Genomic DNA, 24,716 nt, shown 5'->3' with positions numbered 1-24,716 from the left:
CTGTCACCAGACAATGGCAGTTCTGGTAGAGTGTCCTTGAGCCATCTTGCCTGTGACCTGCATCTGATTACTTAAAACTGGCAGTTGTGTGGAGCGGTGTCACTGGGACTGATGTCACCAGGCAGCGTGGCTGCTTGAAGCTCCTCTGTGCCATGAGTTCAGGGACACTGAAGCACCTCTTGCAGCTGACCCATCCTTGAGCAGCATGGTGTCTATTAGTTTTATTGCCACTTTCATTGTTGGCAGTTGATTCTCACTGTTTGCTGCTGAAGTTTAATTCAGTTTGCATTTGGAAGGACAAGGGAGCAAATGCGTTGCTTTTACTAGAGCTAAGCTGCACTGAAGGCTGGACGATGATCCATTGTTTGTGTTGTTGCAAAATCCAACTAAGTAGGGAAGAAAGCACAAAGGAAGGGAAAAGTATAATTCAGATTTGCCAAACAGCCTGAGAATAATGAAAAGATTAGCAGTTTGGCACACTTTACTGGCAAGCTGTGAATTAAATGCATCCCCCTTTTCTCTTTACATTAGCGTAACGTGTCACTTCAGTTCTGGGTTTGAGGTCCTTCCCACACCTCTAACTCCTCCTTCAGTCAATATGCAGGACTGTGTTTTACTGCACAGGAAATGTCAGAGCAAGCATTTAATGTGACATCAGAGACTTTCCAATTACCAGTCTCTGAAATGTGCTCATAAGTATCTGCAGTTCACTTATTGGGTGGAGATGAATCGCCTCCAATTTGCTTTTATGAATCTGAGTGGAACATTTGCAAAGTGGTTTCTGTTATTTACACTGTGAGATGCTTGTAAGCAGTCAGCTATAAAAGACCTGAGTAACATTTATGCTTAAGTTCTCTCATTGCAGTCATAATTGGAGGAAAGGATAACATTCAGTGAAATGCTCTGAAATATTTTGTGTGAAGTTCTGTTTGTGCTGCTGGATGAAGTCCATGCATTCACCTTGGGTATGATGCTTAGAGGAGCATGAGTGAAAAAGAAAACTTGACCATCACTGATGAGAAAACAATATTAGTGCCACTAGAGTCAGTGAAGTGCTTGCCATGAAGGTTGACTAATCAAGATTTTTACTCTGAGTTTGCTACCTAATGGCCAATGTGTGGGGATGCTTGATGTCTCTGTTTTTTTCTGAGTCCCATCCCATCTCCATTCCCTTCAGTCCCCTGTGGGGAACATATTACACTCCTGTGTAACAGGGACAAGAATCACAGTCACTAGTGCAAGAAAATATCTTTGAGATCATATTCCATCTGCTACAGGGGTCCAATATAATCTCTTGATAGGAACATACAAGACATTAAACTGATATTACAGCTGGTCTTGTCTCTTCTCTAATTGAGAGGGATTTGGGCATGTAGACCAGAAGAGGAAGAGGTTTTTATTTGAGTGCAGCAATGCATACTTGTTCAGCCCTATTCAAAACCAGCACTCCATGTCTGGCCCTGCCTAAATTTCAGCTGGATGATAAAATAGCTGATTGATGGATGGATGCAAGCATACACAACTCAGGTAATAACATCTGTAAAACTGGAGGAGATTTTTGCCATTTCTCCACTTAGGAATAACTGGAAGAAAATTGCAGTTTATTGGCATGAACAGGTGATGGCATGTAATAAAATCACAGAATCATGGAATTGTCAGGGTTGGGAGGGACCTCAAGGATCATCTACTTCCAACCCCCTGCCATGGGCAGGGACACCTCGCACTAGATCTGGTTGCTCACAGCCACATCCAGCCTGGCCTTAAAAACCTCTAGGGATGGAGGTTTCCATACACATGGAACCCCCCAAATTAGTTGAGTTTTCAGTTGTGGAGAAGGCAATCTCCAAATGTACAGCTTTAGTTACTTCCCCCCACCACCTTTTTTCTTCTAAGAAACTGACAAAAATACTGTCTGTTTTTCACTAGCAATTTGGGAGAAAGGGGGAGCAAAGCCCAAGGCAACCTTTAAATACACATCATGATAGAAAACTGAGAGATCAGCAAGATCCTGAACTGCAGAAGTGTTAGGGAAGTTCATAGGAACATTCAGGTTGGAAAAGACCCTCAGGATCATCAAGTTCAACTGATAATCCTACTCTACAAGGTTCACCCCTAAACCATATCCCCAAGCACTAGGTCTAAACAACCCTTAAACACATCCAGGGTGGGTGACTCAACCACCTCCCTGGGCAGCACATTCTGTGAAGTTTTTTTCCCTAGCACCCAGTCTCCAAACCCCAGAGCACCTGAGCTCTGTTGGAGTCTCCTCCCACCCCAGCTGTGGCCACTTGGCCCTCCCACCCACTCCCCTTTTAAATACCCCTCAGGAAAGGCAGAGGCCCCAAGCTGAGCCCATCTGGGCTGAGGGATCCTCCTCTCATCACTGGTGAGTGCCCACGGTGCACACTGGGTGTTGGTGGTGGTGACCAAAACAAGGCCGGGGGGCCTGGTGGCCCCCCGGTCAGGTAGGGCAGTGATTGATGACTACTCCAATATCATCCACAGGTGCTGGCTGGGTCTCCTTGCTCGGGCTGAGCTCCTTTGTGTGCTGTCTTGGATGGTTAAGGGTCTTGCCCCAGGCTCTGGGATGGGTGCAAAAATGGTGGTGGTGGTGGAGCAGAAGCTGTTTAGGCAGGGGGGAGGATGGTGAGGGAGGAGCAGGAGCTGCTTGGGGTAGGTGAAGGGTAGTGGCACAAATCCAGACTGGGTGCAAAGAGGGCTGAGAGAATCCCTGAAATAGAATAGAATGAACTAGGTTGGAAGAGACAATAGAATAGAATAAACCAGGTTGGAAGTGACCTTCAAGATCACCATGTCCAATCTATTATTCAACCTACCCAATCAATGGCACCAAGCATCCCATCAAGTCTCCTCCTGAACACCTCCAATGATGGTGACTCCACCACCTCCCCAGGCAGCCCATTCCAATGGGCAATCACTCTCTCTGTATAGAACTTCTTCCTAACTTCCAGCCTAAACCTCCCCTGGCACAGCTTGAGACTGTGTCCTCTTGCTCTGGTGCTGGTTGCCTGGGAGAAGAGACCAACCTCTGCCTGCCCACAACCTCCCTTCAGGTAGGTGTAGAGAGCAATAAGGTCTCCCCTGAGCTTCCTCTTCTCCAGGCTAAGCAACCCCAGCTCCCTCAGCCTCTCCTCACAGGGCTGTGTTCCAGACCCCTCACCAACTTTGTTGCCCTTCTCTGGACTCGTTCCAGCAAGTCAACCTCCTTCCTAAACTGAGGGGCCCAGAACAGGACACAGGACTCGAGGTGCAGCCTAAGCAGTGTGCTTCTGGTGTCCTGTAGGATCACAAGGGAATGCTCTTTATTCAGAGGCAAAGCAGGCTGTTCTCTGTGAAAGATTTCTGGTCTTTCCTGTGCCACTGACAGCCATTAATGTGAGCGGCATGACTGAGTGGAAATCACCTTGGTTACTATGTTTCTTTGATGAAATAATAACAATAATCAGTAAAGGCCAAAAGCCAGGTGGGATGAGCAGCTGCACTGCCACTTGGTGGGAGGTTGGTGTGGACTGTTTTTCTTTGAACTGTGCTATAAAAGGGAGAGAAAGGGAAAGTACCCTAAAAACCACTGCCACGTTGTTAGCAGAAATGTCAGGTTTTGGTGAGAGCAGATCTGAGTCCTCTGGTTCAGCCCCAAGTTGTGAACTGCCATGTTCCTGCAGGCTCTGGTGAAGTCAGTCACACAGCTCCTGAGAAACTGGGTGGCCACAGGATTGAGTGCTGGGCTATCATTGCATTCTAGAGACGATTTGCTAATGGGGGCACTCCAGTAAGATCAGGTTTGATGCCATCTCATTTTATGTGACACTAAGCTAAAGCAGCTGTTTGCAATTAGCACACATAAAAAGAACAATAACAAAAAAGCAGCCTGCCCTTCCAGCCCTACACATACTCAAAGCAAAGAGTTCACCAGGTTCTGGTGATTTTCCCTCCCTATGCTCTAACTAAAACATCCAGACTGACTGATCTTGCTGCAGAGCAAATGGAAAAGGTTTCCATTCCCCAAATGTTTCTGATGGGCAGCAGTGACTGGCTAATAGAAGATGAACACTGCCCTGTGTGTGTGTGCAGACAGAGCTGATCTAAGCACAAATTTAAAGGGAGGTGAGGGCCAGGCGATGGCTGTTGCTGCACTGGGACAGGATGAGGTAGAGAGCTGGTCTCACACCAGCACTGGGATCCAGGGCAGCTGACCCACCCTCCCATTGGGAAGAGTCAGCAAGGAGCTTGTAAAATACACAGCCCAAATGGCAATGACCCCTATTGACTGAAACCAGCTGCATGTCAGACCTCTCACTGTCTCTCTTGATTTGCTATCTCAAATAAATGGAGGTGGTAGAAGGGGCTAGGGAAAGAAAACAAAATAATTTATTCTCCTTGAAGGCACACAACAGCAAATAAGCCACAGCTTTCACAGCTGAAAAAAAGAATCTTGATTTGCAGATTAAGTTTTTCCCCTTTTTTTTGGCTTTGAAAAAATCTGAAGTTTAGAGTAAGACAAGCTGCAGTACAGGTCCAGAGGTCTGACAGATATAGCACTGGAAGATTTCGTTAGGTATTCATCACATAAAACTGCTAGCTACCGAGGGCTTGGTTATTTTGCATTTTGGAGCACAAGCCCTAGGAGGAGAGGCTGAGGGAGCTGGGGTTGCTTAGCCTGGAGAAGAGGATGCTCAGAGGAGATCTTATTGCTGTCTACAATTACCTGAAAGGAGGTTGTAGCCAGGTGGAGGTTGGTCTCTTCTCCCAGGCAGCCAGTGACAGAAGGACACAGTCTCCAGCTGCACCAGGGGAGGTTTAGGCTGTGTGTTAGGAAGAAATTCTTCATAGAAAGAGAGATTAGCTATTGGAACAGGCTGCCCAGTGAGGTGGTGGAGTCACCATCACTGGAAGTGTTTAAAAAGAGGCTGGATGAGGCACTTGGTGCCATGGTTTAGTTGATTAGATGGTGTGGGGTGATAGGTTGGACTTGATCTTGAAGATCTTTTTCCAACCTGGTTGATTCTGTGATTCAGAAAACAAAGTTAGGACAACTTCTATTGGTACTTTAGCTTAGGTCTGTGTGGTGGCTCAGCCTCATGGGAAAGATCTCAGCAAGTTTTGAAGGAGAAGAATATGCAGCATGACTTGACCTATTTAGCCTTTTTTTTTAATACACTCCTGACTAACACCAGTTATTCTGAACAGCTTCTTACAGTAACTAGGGTAAGAATTTCAATTCCAAAATGTGTGATGGGTTGAAATTAGCCCCCAGCTAAATTTCAGAGAGAATGACCCCCCCAAAATACAATTGACAGATCAGCTCAGTCAGAAGGCAAATGAAGCTGTATTTACAAGCACACTAAAATCTAGAAATATGAAATACAATGGATCTGTACAAAATATACAATATTTACATGCATTTACAATTTATGAACAACACAAGAAGCCCCCTGGACAAAACCAGGGGGCTACTAATAGCTTCCCCTTCTCCTCTCCCTTTCCCCCTGTGCAAGGCAAAAGAGAGCAGAGAGTAGCTTGCTAGTACTTAGCCACAAGAAGAACACAGCCAAGTTCAGCCACAGCCAAGCAAAAGCACTCAGCTAGTATCAGCTAGAGCAAAGAAGCCAAAAAGAGAAACAGTTAGACAACTAACTTCATGTTAGTTATCATAGTATCATTCAGGGTTGGAAGGGACCACAAGGATCAGCTAGTTCCAACCCCCCTGCCATGGGCAGGGACACCCCACACTAGATCAGCCTGGCCAGAGCCTCATCCAGCCTGGTCTTAAACACCTCCAGGGACCAATCAGACCAATGGGATTCTTTAGACCTTAGCATTATTTTCCCTTTTCCATCCAATGGTAATTTATTTACATTCTACCACTTTTCTGCTCAATCTGTGGAATGTTTTCCTAGGCATCAGCCTAAAACTACCACAAAATGTTAAGGGCTACTCAACTCCTCCATTTTATACCCAGGATGGCTTACTGCTATTGACACCAGATTGAACTCTGGTTTAACTTTAGAGATAAGGAAGGAGATATTTAACCTCACTGCCAGAGTTCCCTCAGTCTGTCTTTGAGAATACTGACAGGTTGTGATAGATGCTGCAGTTTCTTAAGGAAACTTAAGTCATCAGCCTGTATTTTTCTCCATGTGAACTGAGGCACTGATGGGTTTTGCATCTTTTCTTCTAAGATTTTTTTCTTCATCCAGTTGATTGATAATGAAATAAACCACATTTGGATTAATGGAGCTATTAGGAGTATCTCAGTGGAATGACTTTCATGATGTCTGCAAAACCATATGGGATGCAAGACGTTGAGAGTGGTACTTTAAATTGACCCTCTTATTCTTTTTGCCTTCTATAACTTTTTTCCCTCTTTTTTTTTCTCCTTAAGAATTTGTGCACCTGGGAGTGAGGAAGAAACAAATACAATAGGGTGGCAGCTTTGAACACAGGATCCTTTATCTGTGGTCTCGCAGTAGAGCTGCACAGACAGAAGTTATTTCAAGATAAAGCAGACTGAAATTCCCATCTATAGGTTCTGAGTGTCCTGGCAGTCACTCTTTGCTTTAAAGACAAAAGCACAGTGTTGTTCAGTCTGGTCCTTGCTCTTTCACTGGCAGATTTTAGCCTTGTTGGCTTGTGACTGTCATCTGTGACCCCAGGGAAAGGTGCACTTCTGTTCCTTGTATCCCTGCTGGTCCTTGCCACCCATAGGTGGCATCTCTTGCTGCTGAGCTATCTGGAATTCATTATGTCTGCTGCCTGGGTAATGAATTATGAGCTAGTTGATGGGTTGGTTATTCACAGCATTGTCAGTCTGGCATCTAGTGATACCATGGGTGTTCTTCCTTCCATTTCTCTCTTACCATCCTCTGCTGACTCATTATTTGCAATTACTGAGAGTAAATTAAGCTTACACTAACCTCTTCCCAAATGCAAAGACATGAGAGGTCTTGGGTGTATCACAGAATGTTAGGGGCTGGAAGGGACCTTGAAAGATCATCCAGTCCAACCCCCTGCCAGAGGAGGATCACCTAAAGCAGATCACACAGGAATGTATCCAGGCAGGTCTTGAATATCTCCAGAGAGGGAGACTCCACAACCCCCTTGGGCAGCCTGTTCCTGTGTTGTAGAGTGGTTTATGTTGAGCAAGATGCAGGACTATGGATGTAAAGAAGGGTTTAGAAGGTGCCCTTCTAGCTGACATTTGGGCTCTACCTTTTGCATACTCTCCTAGGATGTCAGTGATTTCAGTAGTCCACAGGTAGTATGACGCCCACTGTAGAGTGTATTTGAGCCTGAAAAAACATCTCCATGCAATATATTTATCAATTAGTCTTTTAAATAATATCTGTAGTAAAACCAAGTGAACTTTGTCTCACCTTTACTTTAATCAGTTCTTCCTTTTTCAAAGTTGCAAGAATACAAGTTGGATGAAGCCAAGGCTACTGAGCTGGCCAAAGAGAAAAGTACGAGAGCCAGTTATGTTTCCTCAGCAGCACAGCAGGAAATGTGTGACTGTTAGATTTCAGCTCAGATGTTTATATCTTTACATATTTATAGTGGGAAAACTAGATTAAATCCCGAGAATATGTTCTTTCTCAAACTGAAATAAGATGCCTTTTATCAAGGGAACAGCGAGAAGAAAGGCTAACTGAATCTCAAAGCACAGGACAAGGCACTAAGCTCTACAACAGCAGAAATCTGATTCTGATTGCTCAGATGGTCATGTATGACTGTTGCATTTTCTGCCTTGTTCTGTTCCAGAGGCTGAAGGCAGCCCTGACTCACCACCCTGGCGCCATGTCGAACGGGAATATGAACACCATGGGCCACATGATGGAAATGATGAGCTCGCGGCAGGACCAGGCGCCACACCACCACATGCACTCACACCCTCATCAGCACCAGACGCTGCCACCCCATCACTCGTACCCACATCAGCACCAGCACCCAGCGCACCATCCTCATCCTCAGCCTCACCACCAGCAGAATCATCCCCACCACCACTCTCACTCGCACCTTCACGCACACCCGGCGCACCACCAGACCTCGCCGCACCCCCCGCTGCACTCCGGCGGACAAGCACAGGTAGAGCTTCATATCATGCTGCGTAGCTGAATCCTGCTGTTACGTGGAGTTAAAGCTCACTCCCTGGGTTGTACTGTCCTGCTCTGCCAAGGGGGTTGGACTCAATGATCTTCAAAGCTCCCTTCCAGCCCCTACCATCCTGTGTGGTCCTGTGATTCTCACATGCATGTCTCTGTTAGGTACAAGCCCCTTGGGCTACTCATCCTTGTCTGCTGCTGCTGGTGTGGAAGTGCAAGCTTTATTCAGAATATGGAGTGATGCAACTGCTTAGCCTGCTAGACATTTGTAATGTTCTACTTTACAAAGGAGTTCCAAGGTTTTTCAGTTTTCTGAGCTCTGCAGCTTGACACACATCCTTTTGTGGGTGATGTTTATTATGGAGATTGGCACATTCCATAGGTTGTCTAATGTCCTTGAACCTGAACTTCTCAGATTTAAAGAGCTGTATGTGTTGTATCTGCAGAAATGCATAGCACAGCTTTAGTGAAGTAAAAGGGCACCGGGGTGTGTGTGTGTTGGGGTGTGTGTATGCTTTCAAGACTGGACACAGTAGGGGTAGTTCTAAGGTAAGATATATTGCTTTAGAGGAGAAGAAGAGAGCATCCAACCCTCATCTGCAGGGCATGAAAGGAAGCTCAGATTAGCTGAGAGTGCAGGCAAGAGTTGGTGGATGTTGTGCAAGAGAAAAAGATGAAGCCATCACAAAGAGAGAGATTTAAACCAGGAAGGCATTTTGGATGATAACTCAGTGAAGGCCTCCACTGAATGGGATGGAGGTCTCAAGTTTTGGACCAGGTATATTTGCTTCAGCAGTGTGGATAATTCTGTATCTGAACTGAGTGTTTGCTGAACTAATGAGCACAAATTTAAGCAGAATCATTTTTAAAAGCAATTCTATTATTGTCTTAAGATGATAGACTTCAGCAGGATCACCCAAGAAAAGCAAAACTCTGGGGGCAGTGGCTATGGTATGTCAGGTCTGGGGAGCAAATTTAGGGAGGACAAGCAGGCAGCGCCTAGAATGAGAACAAAGAGGAGTACCAGCTGTAAGAAGTTCAATCTGTGGAGTATTGTGTTGCCTGCAAATACCTTTCAGAGAAGCTCTCAGAAAACATTGAAGAAATTGAGAGAATTTGGCTGACATCCCAGTGTCCCACAACATTAACTATTTACTAACATCTAGCTTTATTATTGCAGAGGCTGCAAGCACATGGGATTTCCTTACAGCATTTGCTAATGTAAAATGAATTGTCAGCTTCAGAGAAACAGCCTAAATAAGAGAGCAGCAGACTCCCCTGTGAGAAGATGTCCAGAGCTTTCCTAAGTTTAGTTCAGTGTTTACTTCATGAATTCAATTATTTTCCCATCTGTTAATGAGTTATTTTCCTTGGAGTTGTTTAAAAACTCCCATAAAAAGACATTGTTTTGTAACAGAGAAACCAAAAGTAACCTGATGGCTGTCTTGGAGACCCGTGAGAGAGTGGGGGATGAAGTTGTGCTTAGCAGACTGAGGACTCCATCCATGGCTGAGATGAAGGAAGTCACTTAACCTTTCTGAGGCTTTTAAAACAAGGGTAATGGTACTGACACCTCACTGAGGGGCTGGGAGGGAAAAATGCTAATGCAGGTGAGTGAGTCAGATAGCATGCTATGAGCGCTACTGCAAAGCATCCCTAGTACCATTTGTAGCAGGTGGGGAGAAAACAGCCACCAGAGAAAACAAGCCTCCCAATTTTAAGTGTAAGATCAATGAGCCAGTGACCCTCCTCTGGACTTGCCTGAGCAGGTTGTGTCTTTCTTACACTCCTTCCAGCTAGGACAGCTTAGACTTGTTGCGCTTTGCATTCCCTGTTACCTAGGCACACCAAAAGGCTTGCAAGACGGCAAGAAGAGATAGAGATTAGGTGGGCTGACTGGAAGCCACAAAGTTGTCAGATTCACTCTGTGTCCCAGCACCACAGAGTCTCTGGAGCTGGGCTTGTGCAGTCAGATGAGCTCTGCTATGCTGGAAGCAACAGGCCCCATCAGGGATCAAGGAGGTCTTCACCTGGACCATACCATGGGTGTAAGTATCACCCAGAGGATGGGAATAGAGGGGGATGGCATAGGAATTCTAGAGTCAGTGACTTGCCCAGGGTGCCAAGCTCATGCTGCTTGTCTACCCACATGATGCAAAGGCAATGGTGATTTCTGACCAGATGCATTAGTGGGGAGAAAAGAATGATTTGCTGAGTAATAACCACATGGTTATTACTCTCTAAGCTCATCCATAGTCCCCATGATAATGGTCTCTTTAGGGGTCAGATGTTCCAGCAGACATTAATTTTATGGTGCATTTTACTGATTATTAACCTCCTCATGCTTCTGAGCCAGATTCCTCCATTCCAGACCACCTGCCAAATGACAGCATGGTCCACACTGCTGTAAACTGTGTGCTCCCATGCTGAGGTGGTTGTTATTCCACTCCACACCCTTTTGTAATGTCAGAATTCATTTCATGCTTTTCACCTACCATTTTGACATAGAGGAACCCAATGAGTTACACTTTCATAGAAGAAGTGGATGAGTATTAGTTTTGTGGTAAGTTGCAAAGAGCAGAGAGAGATGCATTAGATCAAGCTTAAAAGTAGAAATAATTTTCTGGTAGGTATCTTTCTGAAAGATATTTTATCAAGTTGTAGCTACATTGCCTCAACTACTATAAAAATGATATTATTATTCTTGTGTTGGTCCTAAGAAGACTTTGACAGACTGAGAGCTGGGCAGAGAGGAACCTGATGAGGTTGAACAAGGATAAGTGCAGTCCTGCACCAGTACAGGTTGGAAGGGGATCTGCTAGAGAGCAGCCCCATGGAAAGGACCTGGGAGTCCTGGTGGTTAACAAGTTCTGCATGGGACAGCAATGTGCCCTTGTGGCCAAGAGGGCCAGTGGGATCCTGGGGTGCATTAAGAGGAGTGTGTCCAGTAGATTGAGGGAGGTTCTCCTCCCCCTCTACTCTGCCCTGGTGAGACCTCACCTGGAATACTGCATCCAGTTTTGGGCTCCCGAGTTCAGTAGGGGCAGGGATCTACTTGAGAGAGTCCAACTGAGAGCTACCAGGATGATGAAGGGACTGGAGCACTGCTCTATGAGAGCCCTGGGGCTAAGAGCGCTGGGGGCTGTTTGGTGTGGAGAACACTGAGAGGGGATTTAATAAATGTTTTTAAATCTCTGAGGGCTGAGTGTCAAGAGGGAGGGGACAGGCTCTGCTCACTTGCACCCTGTGATAGGACAAGGGGCAACAGATAGAAATTACAGCACAGGAGGTTCCACCTCAACATGAGGAGGAACTTCTTCACTGTGAGTCACACAGCACTGGAAGAGGCTCCCTAGAGAGGTTGTGGAGTCTCCTTTTCTGGAGACTTTCAAGACCCATCTGGATGCATTCCTGTGCAACCTGTGCTAGATTCTATGGTCCCGCTCTGGCAGAGGGGTTGGCCTCAATGATCTTCATAGGTCCCTAACATCCAGTGGGCCTATGACTCTTCATTTCAAACTTGCCAAAGTGGTATTTTAGGCAGAGTAGATGTTTGGATGCATGATTAGCATCTTCTAAAAAATACTAACCTTAATTTTAATACATGTTTATTTTCCTTCTTATGTCCCTAGCAGGGCAACAAAATGCTGCTAGCGAATGTTGCCTGGACAGTTACTAAGATCTATATCTTAGCCTAACAGGTTTCAAGGCTAAGAGCTATCTAGTAAGCCTCAGTTAATTCCCCATGTGACATTATTAGTGATGTAATGGCAACCTTTATAATTAATATCTGCCAGAGATGGAGAGAAGATTCTGTTCTTCCAAAAATGGGCTCTGACTGCCCAAAGACTGACTGGTACATTCTGAAAATAAAACCAATCACCAATTATTCAGGAGAAAATGACCATATGAGAGGAAAGAAAAAAGAATTGTCTCTTTTGTTCTCTGTGTAGCAGCTCCCACTGAGAAAGTGAAGAAACAAGACATTTTACAGATGAATGAAAAGGGAGAAATAGGCTAAGGAAAGCTTTTGGTGTCCAGAAACATAAAAACAGACCTCTGGTCTGGAAAGGTGTTATGTGTGAGAAAATGGAAGGCCTTCAATGACATTAAAAGGGATCTCTGAGGCCTCTGCCCTCAAACATATTGCTAAAGAGGTAGCATGCCTGGCCTCAGTGGGCAGGGAGCAGATGGCATTCCTCAGCACTGATCTCCTGGCAGCAGCAGGAGGATGCTGGCAGGGACAAGGACCACAGCTGCTGGTGCTGTGTGGTGCTGGCCGGCGGTGCTGCTATAGCCCTGGGACTCCAACCCCTGGAATGGACAGAGGGTTGGAGATTTCACCAGCAAATGTACAGAGATAACCCAAAGTGAAATGATGAAAATCATTCAGGAAGTGCAGGGTGGCTTATTTTCACAAGGGGTTTTTCTGCTCCTGTGGGAGACCTTCCCTGACTGCGCAACCTAAAGCTGGGAGTAAATTCACCTTTATGCCAAATTGTTATCAGATGCACAGAAAAATTGCACAGAAAATTGCCACTTTAACTGACACAAGTCAGCTGGGGGAGGGAACAAACTCTTCTTCACAGTTTGTGGTGAGATTCTAGACAGAAAAGCGACCTTGCAAGACGATAGTATCGTTTTAATTGAGACAGACAGAGGTGTTAGGCAAACACATGTTAATTGCCGCAATTGAAATTCAGGGCTCAGTCTGACAAAGCGCTGAGTACGTCCACTCCCTCGAGTCAAAAGGAAGCACCTTGGAGGTTTGGGTCTTTGCCAGAACAAGAGGGTTAATTATGAGTCAACAATTCAGGTTTCCAGACTGTTCCAGACTGTGCCACAGCTGCAGCAGCAATGTGAGCAGCAGCGGCGGCGGCTCCAGCTGGGCAAAGGACCCGTGGGTTAGGATCCTAAGACCCCAGCACAGTCCAAAGCACTGTGGCCTGGGTGCCACAGTGAGGTAGGAAAGCAAAAGCTGGCTATTCCCAGGCAGTTGGTTATTCCCATGCTGGTTCCTGACAGAGATATCTATTTCACCTGCCCTGTAAATGGAGCACAGACTACATGAGGCTCCCCCCCACCATGTTCCTTTCCTGTAATGGCATGGGACAGTGACTGTTAGAAGCAGGATCATTACTCTCTTGCACTTGAAAATACAGAAATACCTATTTTTCCTGTAGTTTCATAGCATCAGGGCTGGATGTTTTGTGCCTGTAATGTCAAAGCCAGACTGCTAAATAGAAGACCATAGCATCCACAGGGATCAAATGAAAGCACCTGGTAAGAGGAATATCCCTTCTCCATGCATTGCAGGGATACCAAAATGCAACTCTGAGTTCAGGTGCCTAAATCATTCTGCCCCTAGAATGAGGGACACCAAGGTCTTCCCAGCTCTACTCAGGTCTCAGGTGTAAAGAGCACTGAAGTTCATGTCTCCAGAGGTGGTAAAGCCTGAGATGGAGACGGAGGAGCCTGTGAAATAGGAATGTCCTCAAATTTTGGAGGCAATTTGCCAAAAAAAAGAGAGAGAGAGTCAGAGAGAGAAATAAGGCCACTATGGTCCTCTGGTTTGAGTAGAACAGTTGCTGAGAGAAACTTGACTTTTAAGGATTGAAATAGATGGTGGCAGAGAAAGCACCTGTAAAGGGAAAAATATTTTCCCTGCTAATATTCAGAGGATTGTTTCACAAAGATCTCCCCCTTAGACCACAGTAAGGAATCGCCAGCAGCCAATTCCAGTGCCAGCCGGCACGGCCTTCCAACATGTGCCTGTTGCAGACCTTGCCAGGGGCAGGACGAGGGTGTGAGACTTCCCTTCCCGTTTCAGCATCCTCCCTCTGCAAGGTCCCCCCCTCATCACCCCTGCCAAACCTCTCCATCCCCAGCAGGTTTCACCGGCGGCGGCGCAGCAGATGCAGCCCACGCAGACGATACAGCCGCCACAGCCCACCGGAGGGCGCCGCAGGAGAGTGGTGGATGAGGACCCGGATGAGAGGAGGCGGAAATTTCTGGAAAGGAACCGAGCTGCTGCCACGCGCTGCAGACAGAAGAGGAAGGTCTGGGTGATGTCACTGGAAAAGAAAGCAGAAGAGCTCACCCAGACAAACATGCAACTTCAGGTGCGAGCCACTGTCTGCGCCCCCGAGGACACAGAGAGGCTCTTTGTGCTCGGAGGGGCTGGCGGTGCCTGCAGGCCTTTGCCACCTTTGGGGCTGCCCCCGCACAGCTGGCTCCTAGCGGGAGCGCGGGCACCATCAAAGTTGATTAATCAAGATGTCTGTGCTTCAATTAAAGAAATAATTACATTTTAGTGGGAGAAGCCAGGAAAAAGCTGTCCTGGGATTTAGAAACCTTCGCTAGATGGAGGTGTATTTATTTTTTCTTTCCTTGTCACTGCTTTTTGTGGGGATTATTTTTGGAAGTGCCATTAAGTTGGCTGTAAAAGACTGACTTCTTCAGAGCAGAGCATGTAACTAAACCCTTATTCAAAGCCAGCGAGATAGGAGCATAAATAGATCGATCTACCAGTAGGGAAAATGGAGCAGATGGATGAAAGTACCCCAAATAATATAATAAAAGCTTTTCTTACAGTGCTGCCCTCCTTATGGTGGGCACTCTGCTGCTGCCCCATACAGAGGTGTGCCTGTGTGCTGCCATGAGCAGAAAGACCACGTGCATAATGACACTGCCCTAAAACACATGCCCCCAAAACACAGAGGTAAGAGCAGCACCCAGGCACTGGATGTGGCAGAACTGTAAGTGGCATGGTGTAGGTGACTGTGCCCTGCCACCATACCCCACAGCACATCAAGCTGCCATTTGTCCCCATGGGTCTGGCCCGCCCCGTCCTGATGCAGAGAGCCAGAGTATTTCCTGAGTGGATTAAAGTATTGCCTCGAGTATCTCTGGTGCTGTGAAGTTGGTTCTTTTGTCAGTTTATGTCACCAAATCTGGAAGCCAAACTGTCTTCAGAAGAAGTTATAAGATACTCTCATGGAAAAATACTAACATAAACCCAGCAAGCGAGCACTGAGCGCCATTTTTGCTAAGTTCTTCCAAAGCTGTGGAGCAGTTTCTGTGTTCCTGGGTTTAGACTTTGTAGAAGAACCTGGTTTGAGCTTTATGAGCAAACCAAACCCTCTCTTTCTTTTCCAGAATGAAGTTTCCATGCTGAAAAATGAGGTAGCACAGCTGAAACAGTTATTGTTAACACATAAAGACTGTCCGATAACAGCTATGCAGAAAGAATCGCAAGGATATCTAAGTAAGTAGCTGGTATGTTTGCAGTGTCTCCACACTCCTCACAGGAAAGCAGAGTTTCCAATTCCTCCCTCCAGAACCCCTTGTTGGTCATATTATCACTTGAACCTGTCTTCTCAAACATCATCTGAGCCATCCGGTCTCCTGCCCTTATTTTCTAAGCCCTGCTCAAAACCAGAAACCAAACCAAACCAAAAAGCCCTGGTTTGCATCCCAGCCAGCAGAGCTAGACCTCCCCACCCCTCCCTTCTGCAAGGAGATGCACACGGATGGACACTCGCTCCCCTGTGGAGGATCCCGCTTGAACTCACAGCTCCAAACCTGCAAGAGTCCTCCTCCTGGGCACAGCGCTGCCAGCACCTTAAAATAACTCTTGAAAGGGAAGTTAAAAAGGAAAACATTGCAGTCCCCTCCAGCGAAAATGGTACTGTGCTCTGACAGTGGCACAGCCCAGGCGTGGCACAGGTTTCCAAGGTTTGTTAACCCTTTCTTAACTCTTTTTCTTCTTTTTTGTTCCTTTTTCTTTTTGTTTTTTCCATTCTCATCACGTGGAGACGCTGCACAGATCCCGCCTTGGTGGTGCATTTGACGAGTGTGGTTAATTTAGGGTCAAACTAGCTGTAGAACAGCTCAGAAGAGCCTCGGGGGGTTAATATTTGCTAGGTTGCGGCATTCTCTTAAAATAGAGCCCATTTCTGTCTCCTCTGCATCACTATGCATCTGGCTCTTTAGCAGCACTCAATGAAAAAAAAACCCCAAAACATAATTGCATTACATGCCTATCAACTGTTGCTTGAATTAGATTTTCTGTGCTGCAGTGCACTGCACTCTATTTTTGATTCATGCTGGAGCAAATAAAGCATTTTAAGCATCCCAACTGGTTTTACAGACCTTAAGATGTCGGACGTTGCTTTTATAATCATTAAGGTCTTGGACTTTTTTTTCAAGGTCCCACCTCCTGAAGTCAGGTTGATACCTGAGAAGCTGGCTTGAAAAAAAAACAAACCAAAACCAAACCCAGGAAAAGGACAGAAGACAGCACTGGATAGTTGTGTATTTTGAAATCCTGGGACTTGTGCAGGCCTCAGGTTGTTAACGTTGCTGCTGTAGTAGTACATCCCTTTGCCAGGAGTGTCACTCAGCCTGGGCTCGTTGCTCTGATGGAAAAATGAATGTGTTGTCTCTGTGCCCTCACTTCCTCCCCAGGTCCTGAGAGCAGTCCTCCTGCAAGCCCGGTCCCAGCTTGCTCCCAGCAGCAAGTCATCCAGCACAACACCATCACAACCTCCTCCTCCGTCAGCGACGTCGTGGGAAGCTCCACTCTCACCCAGCTCGCCAGCCACAGAACAGACATCAACCCCATCCTTTAAAAGTGGTTGGCTGATCAGAAACTGCTAGGGGAGTGTGGTAGCATATCAAAGCATCCTCTGTGCTAAGGACTTTTGCAACCCTAACTCAAGCCTGGAAGATTCCTCAGTTCTTGAAAGACTCTGGCTTTCATTTTTATAGTTATTAAAATGTCTTTTATACTTAGTTACATAAAGGGAGTTATGCAATTAATATGCTATCAGCTTGAGAAATGCTTTGGTGCTTTCTCCAGTTTTTTTGGTACCAGTTACTTGTTTATAAACCTAACTATTTCTGTACATAGTCATGTTTCCTTCCCACCAATCTAGCCTGAAGCCTCAGAAATAAGGAGTTGTGTTAAACTGCAGCTTGTTAACCAATGTGAGGCATGAAAAATATTAAACAGAGTAATACATAGGTAACTAGGAGTAATTAGGCTATAAATATAGAGAGAGGGCATCTGCTGACAGCATAATAAAAAATGAGTTAGCATTGTGCTATCAGCAGACTCCATCTTGCATGCAGAGCCTCTTTCAAAGCAGTTATATAGGATGTGGCTATCAGGACAAAATCAAGCCCAAATAATGTGCTCTTTTGTCTAGCTGTACCACTTCTTCTCTCTCCCCTGCCCTGGCCTTTTTCTCCTCCACTTATTCTTACACCTTCCTTTTCCCTTTCCAACCCCTCAGCTTTTTTTTTTCGGTCCTGCTTTTTTTTCCCCCCCTTTCTTTACATTCTAAGGCTTTCTTGCTTCCCTCTCTTTTTCTCAAAGAATGGTGATGAACAAGCAAAAACTTCAAGCCCACCTAAAACTGTCAGCACGGCTGCTGCTTTCACTAGCTCTTCACCTGCAGCTGGGCTGCGAGGAGCGTTTGGCTTTTAAAAACAAACAGAAATACTCCTGATTTAGTGTTTTTAATAAACAGCAAAAGGTGAAAGCAGTGCAGCCCCAGGTGAAGCGGGATTGAGAGCCAGCTGTGTTGATGCTAGCAGTCCTGTAAAGCTTTGGTGGCATGGTACAGGCATAGCGAGCAACACCTGAGAATCACAGCAATTCTTTTTGCACTGCCAGTCATTAACACAGAAAACTCCATGTAGCATGTAATCATTCGGAAAAGTTCTGTTCCCTAACCTGGCTGCGCCGCTCCAGCAATGAAAGCTAACAGTCTCAGGTTTCAGGGGCTATAAATGAGAAATAAATCAGGGTAACGGTTCTGACCGCTTGGAAAAATGCCATTTTTCATTCCCACGCAAAGGTCTGTTCTCTGCAGCCCTTCCTTTAAGCATCCACCGCCGATCCCGAGCTGGGAGCTTCACTGGCTTTAATGGCACTTAATGCCCGTTTGCCACGGGTAAGGAATTGTCTCTTTAGGATGCTGCCGAATTTTCAGAAGGCATGCAGCCCACAGAAAGCACTGTGAGAACAGTAAACGCCTCTGCTACAAAATTCAGACCTTTAAAGAAGGTCTGGAAAAGAGCCTTATGCCACAGTTAAGGTTTTTGTTTGGACTCCGGGCCTGCCCCGTGGCTGATTTACATCCCCGGGTGGTACCACCGATTGGTAAGAATATCAGATAGAGATGATGCCAGTTTGTTACACTGCCTTTCTGTTTACTGGGGCCCGGGTTTGCTCTCAAATCTGTCTGCAGCTTATGTGGGGAGCGGGCTCTGAGCTGGTAATAAACGTTGTAAGATTTTGAGCTATACCTTTAACAACAAAAACTAATTCACATTACTCCCAGCAAATGCCCTAGCTTTGAACACGCTTTGTTCTGAAGCAAAGTTCTCCTCCTCAAAGACTGTGTCTTTGGTTTTTAGAGGAACCATGAGTTTTAAAAGGGTCGCTCCTCCGTGCAGCTAGGAGAGTGAAACAACTGAAGCGTGAGGTGCTATACAGGCAGCAGGGCTCTCCTGGAAGGGAAAGCAAAATGCTGAGAATCATCCATTTCCAAATTAGCTTCTTGTCTGGGCAACTAACTTTTGATCAGTATTCTCTTCTTTACCAGCTTGCTTTCCATTTATGCAAATACATTCAAAAGAAGAAGATTTTTAATGTACAGTGTAAATCCTGACTTGATTCTATAGTCTGAAGAACCAAAAAAGAAGAATTACAAAACAATACAAATGTAAAGGATTTTCTATTATATTTTAGACAAGACATATACTTTTAAAGTGTTTAAATACTGAATCTATATTTTTTTCTTCTTCTTCTTTTTTTTAACCTCGAGTTGTAATAGCTAAATGGTTTTACTTCATCACAACTCCCAAGGGAACTCTTTTCAAATAGGCAGGCGAGCAAAATGTTCCAGTTGAGTATCCACTATGTAAAAAAAAAAACCAACCCAACAACCAAATAAGCATTTCCCCTGCGCCTGAATTTCATCATTCACCATGAAAAGGAAAGTGCCACTGCAGGGTTAATCTGAAAACACTCTTCCCTCTATATGGGTAGCACTTGAATACATTACAAACTGAAAATCAAAGTTGCTGGTAATATTAGAATACCCAGTTGAGCTACACTGCGCTAGAATTACGGTTTAGCTTCATTTCATTCACTCTCCTCAATTAAAATATTTAGCTGTTAAACTGAAAGCTGTCTACATGAAAAAGACAAAAAAAAAAAAAAAGGGAAAAAAAAAGTACAAAAACCTTGCCTAAGTTTTGTTAAATTCAGCAACTTGACAGTTTGACTGATGTGTATTATATATAGCTCAATTATTTCTTTTTTTAATGCTAACTAGGCAAGCCAACCACATGTTGGCCTAAATGTGTAATTACAATGAAATGTCTCCTCTCTATACTATTGGCCTTTAGGTATAATCCTTGCTAGTGATGTGGAAATAAGTAAAGGATGAAAAGCTATTTGCTATTGCTTCTTGTAACTCTGTCGCAGGTTCACAGGCCGAGACAACACGCAGCATATTTATATCGGCTTTATCATCGGTAAAAAGGACCAACTGTACCAGGCACCTTATATTATTCATCAGATTTGCTTCCACATTCAAATACTCTTATTTTCCAGAGGAGTGATCCTGTAGCCTTTCCTCAAACTGCTGGTTACCAACCTGGCACTGGAGGCTGCCTGAGCAAGGGCTGCAGGAGAAAATTCCTGCCCCTCTGTCTCTGGGATGTCCCTATGCTGCATGGTTGGTGGCAGCAGCCTCTTCCTAAGCATGTCACTCTAGGTGCACTTCCCAGGCTCTTTCTGTCATGGAGAAATCCCACTTTTCCACAAGCTACAATTGGAGACTCCTCTGCTCTCCTCCTGCCCTGCCAACCCAGCCGGTCACTGGGCTTTCTGAGCTCTGTGCCCTGCCCCGCCACCAGCGGACGATTCAGACTGCTTCCCTTGCCCAATCTCCTGGGCAGCAGTAGGGCAGCAAGCCTCGGCCGGTGCCATGCTCAGGAGGAGATATTTCTGCAGACAGCATCTCTTGTTGCATGACATTGGAAGCATGTGGGGAATCTCAGCCATGGACTACTGCAATACTTTGATCAGAAAGAAATGATGCTGTGATCCAGTTCCTTCCTCCCTGGTTCCCCCTTCCCCAAGTCAATTTATGCAAGCCATAATCATAATGCTGCCTGTGGGAGACAAGTCGTTTGTGTGCTATCATGGTGTGTTTTATAAGGACGGTGGGGATGATGATGATGATTTATGGAGGATTTCATGCAGCGGGGGATTTAACTCCTGCTACAAAGCTAAACGTCTGCTGCCCATCTTCTGAATAGTGGAAAGTCAATGGTTCAGTGCCTCAGTGTGTGTGGATTAGTGTTAACTAACAAGCCAGCTATAACTGTTGTTTAAATGCCCAACTTTTGAGGATTCATATTTTTTTAAGCAACAAATACTTAGTGTTGAAAACTAGCCTTTTAGTTTAGGCAAAAATGTGCTTTTTAGCAGCTAATGCTTTTTTTGTTTTTAACAACAACAACAAAAAAATAAAAGCCTATAGAGTGAATTTATGAAAATTTCATGAGGACCAAAGCAATTTTAAACAGGAATCTATTAATTTAGTATTCACATAGAATTTTATAAAGTATTTATTAATAAATGTTATTTTAACACATTCCATTTGAACAGTGTTCTTGTACAGAATCTGTTGGGGTTTTGTTGGGTGTTTTTTTTTTTAAGTTACAATATTAGTTTTGCAATAAACTACTCTAGGTGTGTGTTGTTGCATCTTAATCCTGCAGGGTCTCAAGCAGAAGTCGCCCATCTAAGATGGAAGAACTTGCTGAGGTCAGTTGTACAGAAGTTCCTAGAATTAAATGTTTTTCCTTGAAGCAGCATCTGCTTTTTTTGTTTGGTTGGTTTTGGTTTTTGGTAGCAGCAAAAGCAAATTATGAACCTTCAGTTGTTTCCCTTTGTGTTGGAAAACGTGCTTTCTCGTTTTAGAAAGCAGGAGTCAACATAGAACTGGAAAGCCTCTTTATTTTTTTCCCCCTTTTTTTAAGGCTGATTTTGTACATCACCATGGAAGATCTAACTCCATCTTGTTTCTTTTCTAATATCACATAGTGAGTTGCACTATACTGCCTTATCATTGCCTCTTCTGTCCTCTTACTAAGCAGTGTTCCTTAGATTTAGACCATTGAAACTCCATTATACATCAGAAAAGATTACTGGAGAGGGAAGAAGAGAAAAAAGATTGATCTGTAGACATAAAAACTAAACTGTGCCTATAAAAGAAAACCAGTTACACCTAATTAGTATCTTATTTCTACATTTCAATTATTTATATTATTTTTAAATTGCACTTTAGCTCTCACTCTCTTTCTTGCTCTCCCTTGTTGAATCATTTATACATACTCTTGTAAAACATTTGCACCAAATACATTTATATGCTTTCACTGGTGGCATATCTACACCTCGTCTCTCACACCTGCCCCAACAGAGAGGCTGGAAACAGCCAGTCTGCAGTGTGACTTAGACTTTACACCCCCTTCCTGACAGCATATAAATGTTGTATTATGCAAAGCGTGTGAGGCAGCGTCTAAGCTACGTTTATAATCTCTCATCCCAAGAACCAAAGTGTCCTGTATATCGTCAAGGTCAGGAGACTGGCTCTGTTGTGCATTGTTGTGCACTTTGTTGTCCAACTCACAGTAGCTGTGAAGCTGCAGTGGTAACAGTGGCCATACTATGTATTAGAGTTCTGAATCAATTAAATATGTTGCCTTATAACTTGACTAGGGACAGCACCTTTAAAAAAAAAAAGAAAGAAAGAAGAAAAAAGACTAAAAACTTCTGAGGACAAACAAAAGCAATAAAATCTAAAATCTCAAGTGATTTGAACAGAAAGGGAAAAAATAAAAGAAGTTTGATTTTTCATCATATGAAATAATCATCTTACTGCAAAGACAAAAGAGACTGTTTACAGCTGTAACCTCAGTTTTATCAGTGGCTTTACACTTAAGAGCTAAAATGCTTACCATTATTGGTTTCCATAGCTTTCCAAATGACTTTATAGCAAATATTAAGCTGCATGAGGCCAAAAAATGTCAGTGTTTGCACACAGTCACACATGAGATTGATGCTTTAAGTCAAAATCTCATCTCCTTTCCCAGGCTCTCCTTGGACTGGAAAGAGTAATTGCAACTTGCTATATTTAGACCAATGTGTAATACCGGGGATTCAGGATCTCCATTTTTACATGTATGCAACTTAAATATTGGTAATGTTGAGTTTCACCTTGGTGGGCCTGTTCCCCAAGTTCATGGTAAGAACATTCCATCTGATGCCATGAGACTCTTAGAGCTGAAGCTCTTGAATTGAAATCTGTGCAACATCCTTCTGAATGAAGACTGAAAGCTCCTCCTGGCTTTGCAGAAACTGCATCAGGGTCAGGAAGTGAGGGAGAGGGGAAGGCTGATAGGGCATTTCAAGGGAAATATTTTCCTTTCTGGGATGTAGGAAATTCCAGAGAAAATGTTTTTCCCCCCACCCCTCAGAGCTGAGGTTGCAGAGAGATCCCAGTCGAAGACAACCTTTACCATGCTTCCACAAGATAAAACTGTTCTGCATGAAATGTGTATTTGCTCTTCTGAATAAGCATAATTGCCACTGAGAGATTTGCCAAGGACTTTCTCGTTGGGAGCCAAGCGTTGCCCAGCCCATGGCCGTGAGCTCTGTCCCCGTCTCTGTAACAGCTCCATTCAAACACTGAGTAGAACTCATCGCTGAATGTTGCATCTTTGGACTATTGCCATTGTCCTGGTTTAAAGGAACTTTTAGCACTGCTTGGAGTAAGCCTAAACTATTGAAGTTTATATATAAATATATATATATGTTATATTAAGAAAAAAAAAAGGATAAAAAAAACACAAAGGTGCTGTCACAGTAAGTTTTGGGCTTGAGGTTGTTTGTATTGTATGCAAAAGGTTTTGTGTTTGTTTGTCTGTCTGTTTTTATTCTGTAAAGCAACCACCTTCCTTACTGGAGGGAGAGAATTTGTTTTTTTAAGATAATGTTGTTGTGTTGTTTTTTTTTGGGGGGGGGTACATAAGTGTAAATACTTGCTGCAGCATTTAATTATGTTTAATTTTATGTTAAGCTTTTTCGTTGCATCGTGAACCCATCATTGTTACAAATGGACAATAAGTTCATTGAGACTGTTCAACTAGGTCAGATTTTTACATCTCTTTCTAGCTAGGAGAGACAGGAATTTTGTGCATTTGTACAAATGTTAATAATATCACTGCAATTCCAATATAATAAAGCACTCAAATACAAATAGTCCCAGCAGTTTGGCTCTGTCTGTAACTTGGGACATTTTATGGTATGGATAATGCCCTCAAGCAAACCAAGCTACTCTTCGGTGATTTGTGTTCTGAGCTCCACTCCGGCATCTCCGCTGATGTTGGAGGAAAATGGTACTGGGCATCTTCACTATGAGGGTGGTGGATCGCTGGAACAGGTTGCCCAGGGAGGTGATTGAGGCCCCTTCCCTGGAGATATTCAAGGTGAGGCTTGACAAGGCCCTTTGCAGCCTACTCTAGTTGAGGATGTCCCTGCAGATGGCAGGGAGTTTGGCCTAGATGACCTTTGGAGGTGCCTTCTGGCCCAGACTATTCTATGATTCTAAGATCCTCCTGTCTGGTGGTACAAGCAAGGGGTTGTGCAGACCTCAGAGGCCACCGTTGCCCTCTAGCAGCCAAAGGGACTTTGCAAGTTCCCTGAAGCTTTTCCAAGTAGGGAGGCTGCAAAGCCTCAAACAAAAAGACTTATGTAGTGGAGCCTGACGTGAGGCCTCCACATAAGGATGAGACAAGCTGTTATTTCACTTTTCCTTGCAGCTGGAGTGTGCTTATATCAAAATACACTCTACACTTGTTACCCCGCCAACCTCGCCTCTTGCCAAAAGCTGCCTGGAAATGGATTTCCTGCTGGGCTAATTAGCTCTAATTGTGATGTCCCTGTTATCTTGCCAACCTCATTTCTCACTATAAACTGGTCCAATGCAGACCTTGGCACTAAAGTTAGTCAGAATGGACCCAGACCCCACCTCACCAGTGGGAAAGCCAGCTTTAGATTAATACAACTTGATGACCTTGCTGGCAGTCCTGGAGCAATGGCCTGACTTGATGGGGTCCAAGACATGAGAGATGCATCCACGGCTACAAGGAGCAGCCCACCCACAAGCACTTGGTCCCAATGTCTCACTGCAGGAGATCACTTCCCATGCAGCATGCTCGTGCTGCTCCCTTGGAGGCCCTGGCACAGGCACAGCTTCTGCTCTGCCCCTGGTTTTCAATGGCTAACTGTAGCCAGGAACATTCACCCTCCTAAAACGGGTAGCAAAAAGGCAGAGCCATCCCCCGGCTCCCATTCCTGCTTTGCAAAAGTTGGAAGATGGGGCAGTGGGCACACAGGGCTCCCTCTTAAGGGGGGGTACAGTAGATGTTTTCCCCAAGCATCAAGACATAGCATTAGCTGGAAGCATTTCTGAGGACATACACTCCTGCATCACCTGTTTAAAGGTG

At 44.7% G+C, this 24,716-nt stretch overlaps 1 protein-coding gene across 2 annotated transcripts in view; it reads left to right on the top strand.

Moving 5' to 3' along the window:
- The window catches only part of CREB5 (cAMP responsive element binding protein 5), a 289,788-nt gene extending 268,987 nt beyond the window's left edge, over positions 1 to 20,801 (top strand). For both annotated transcript variants that reach the window (XM_068152374.1, XM_068152375.1), the window contains exons 8-11: positions 7,780 to 8,103; positions 14,009 to 14,242; positions 15,279 to 15,387; positions 16,590 to 20,801. In XM_068152374.1, the coding sequence (XP_068008475.1) occupies positions 7,780 to 8,103; positions 14,009 to 14,242; positions 15,279 to 15,387; positions 16,590 to 16,753 (831 nt within the window). In that variant the 3' untranslated portion in view covers positions 16,754 to 20,801. The remainder of the gene's footprint in view (positions 1 to 7,779; positions 8,104 to 14,008; positions 14,243 to 15,278; positions 15,388 to 16,589) is intronic.
- Positions 20,802 to 24,716: the final 3,915 nt, after the last annotated feature.

Source organism: Melanerpes formicivorus, unplaced genomic scaffold (assembly GCF_026170545.1).
Source record: "Melanerpes formicivorus ecotype bairdi unplaced genomic scaffold, bMelFor1.0.p_v2 SCAF_23, whole genome shotgun sequence".
Lineage (NCBI taxonomy): Eukaryota > Metazoa > Chordata > Aves > Piciformes > Picidae > Melanerpes > Melanerpes formicivorus.
The sequence above is the reverse complement of the archived record's forward strand: the minus strand, read 5'-3'. Positions and strand labels throughout refer to the sequence as shown.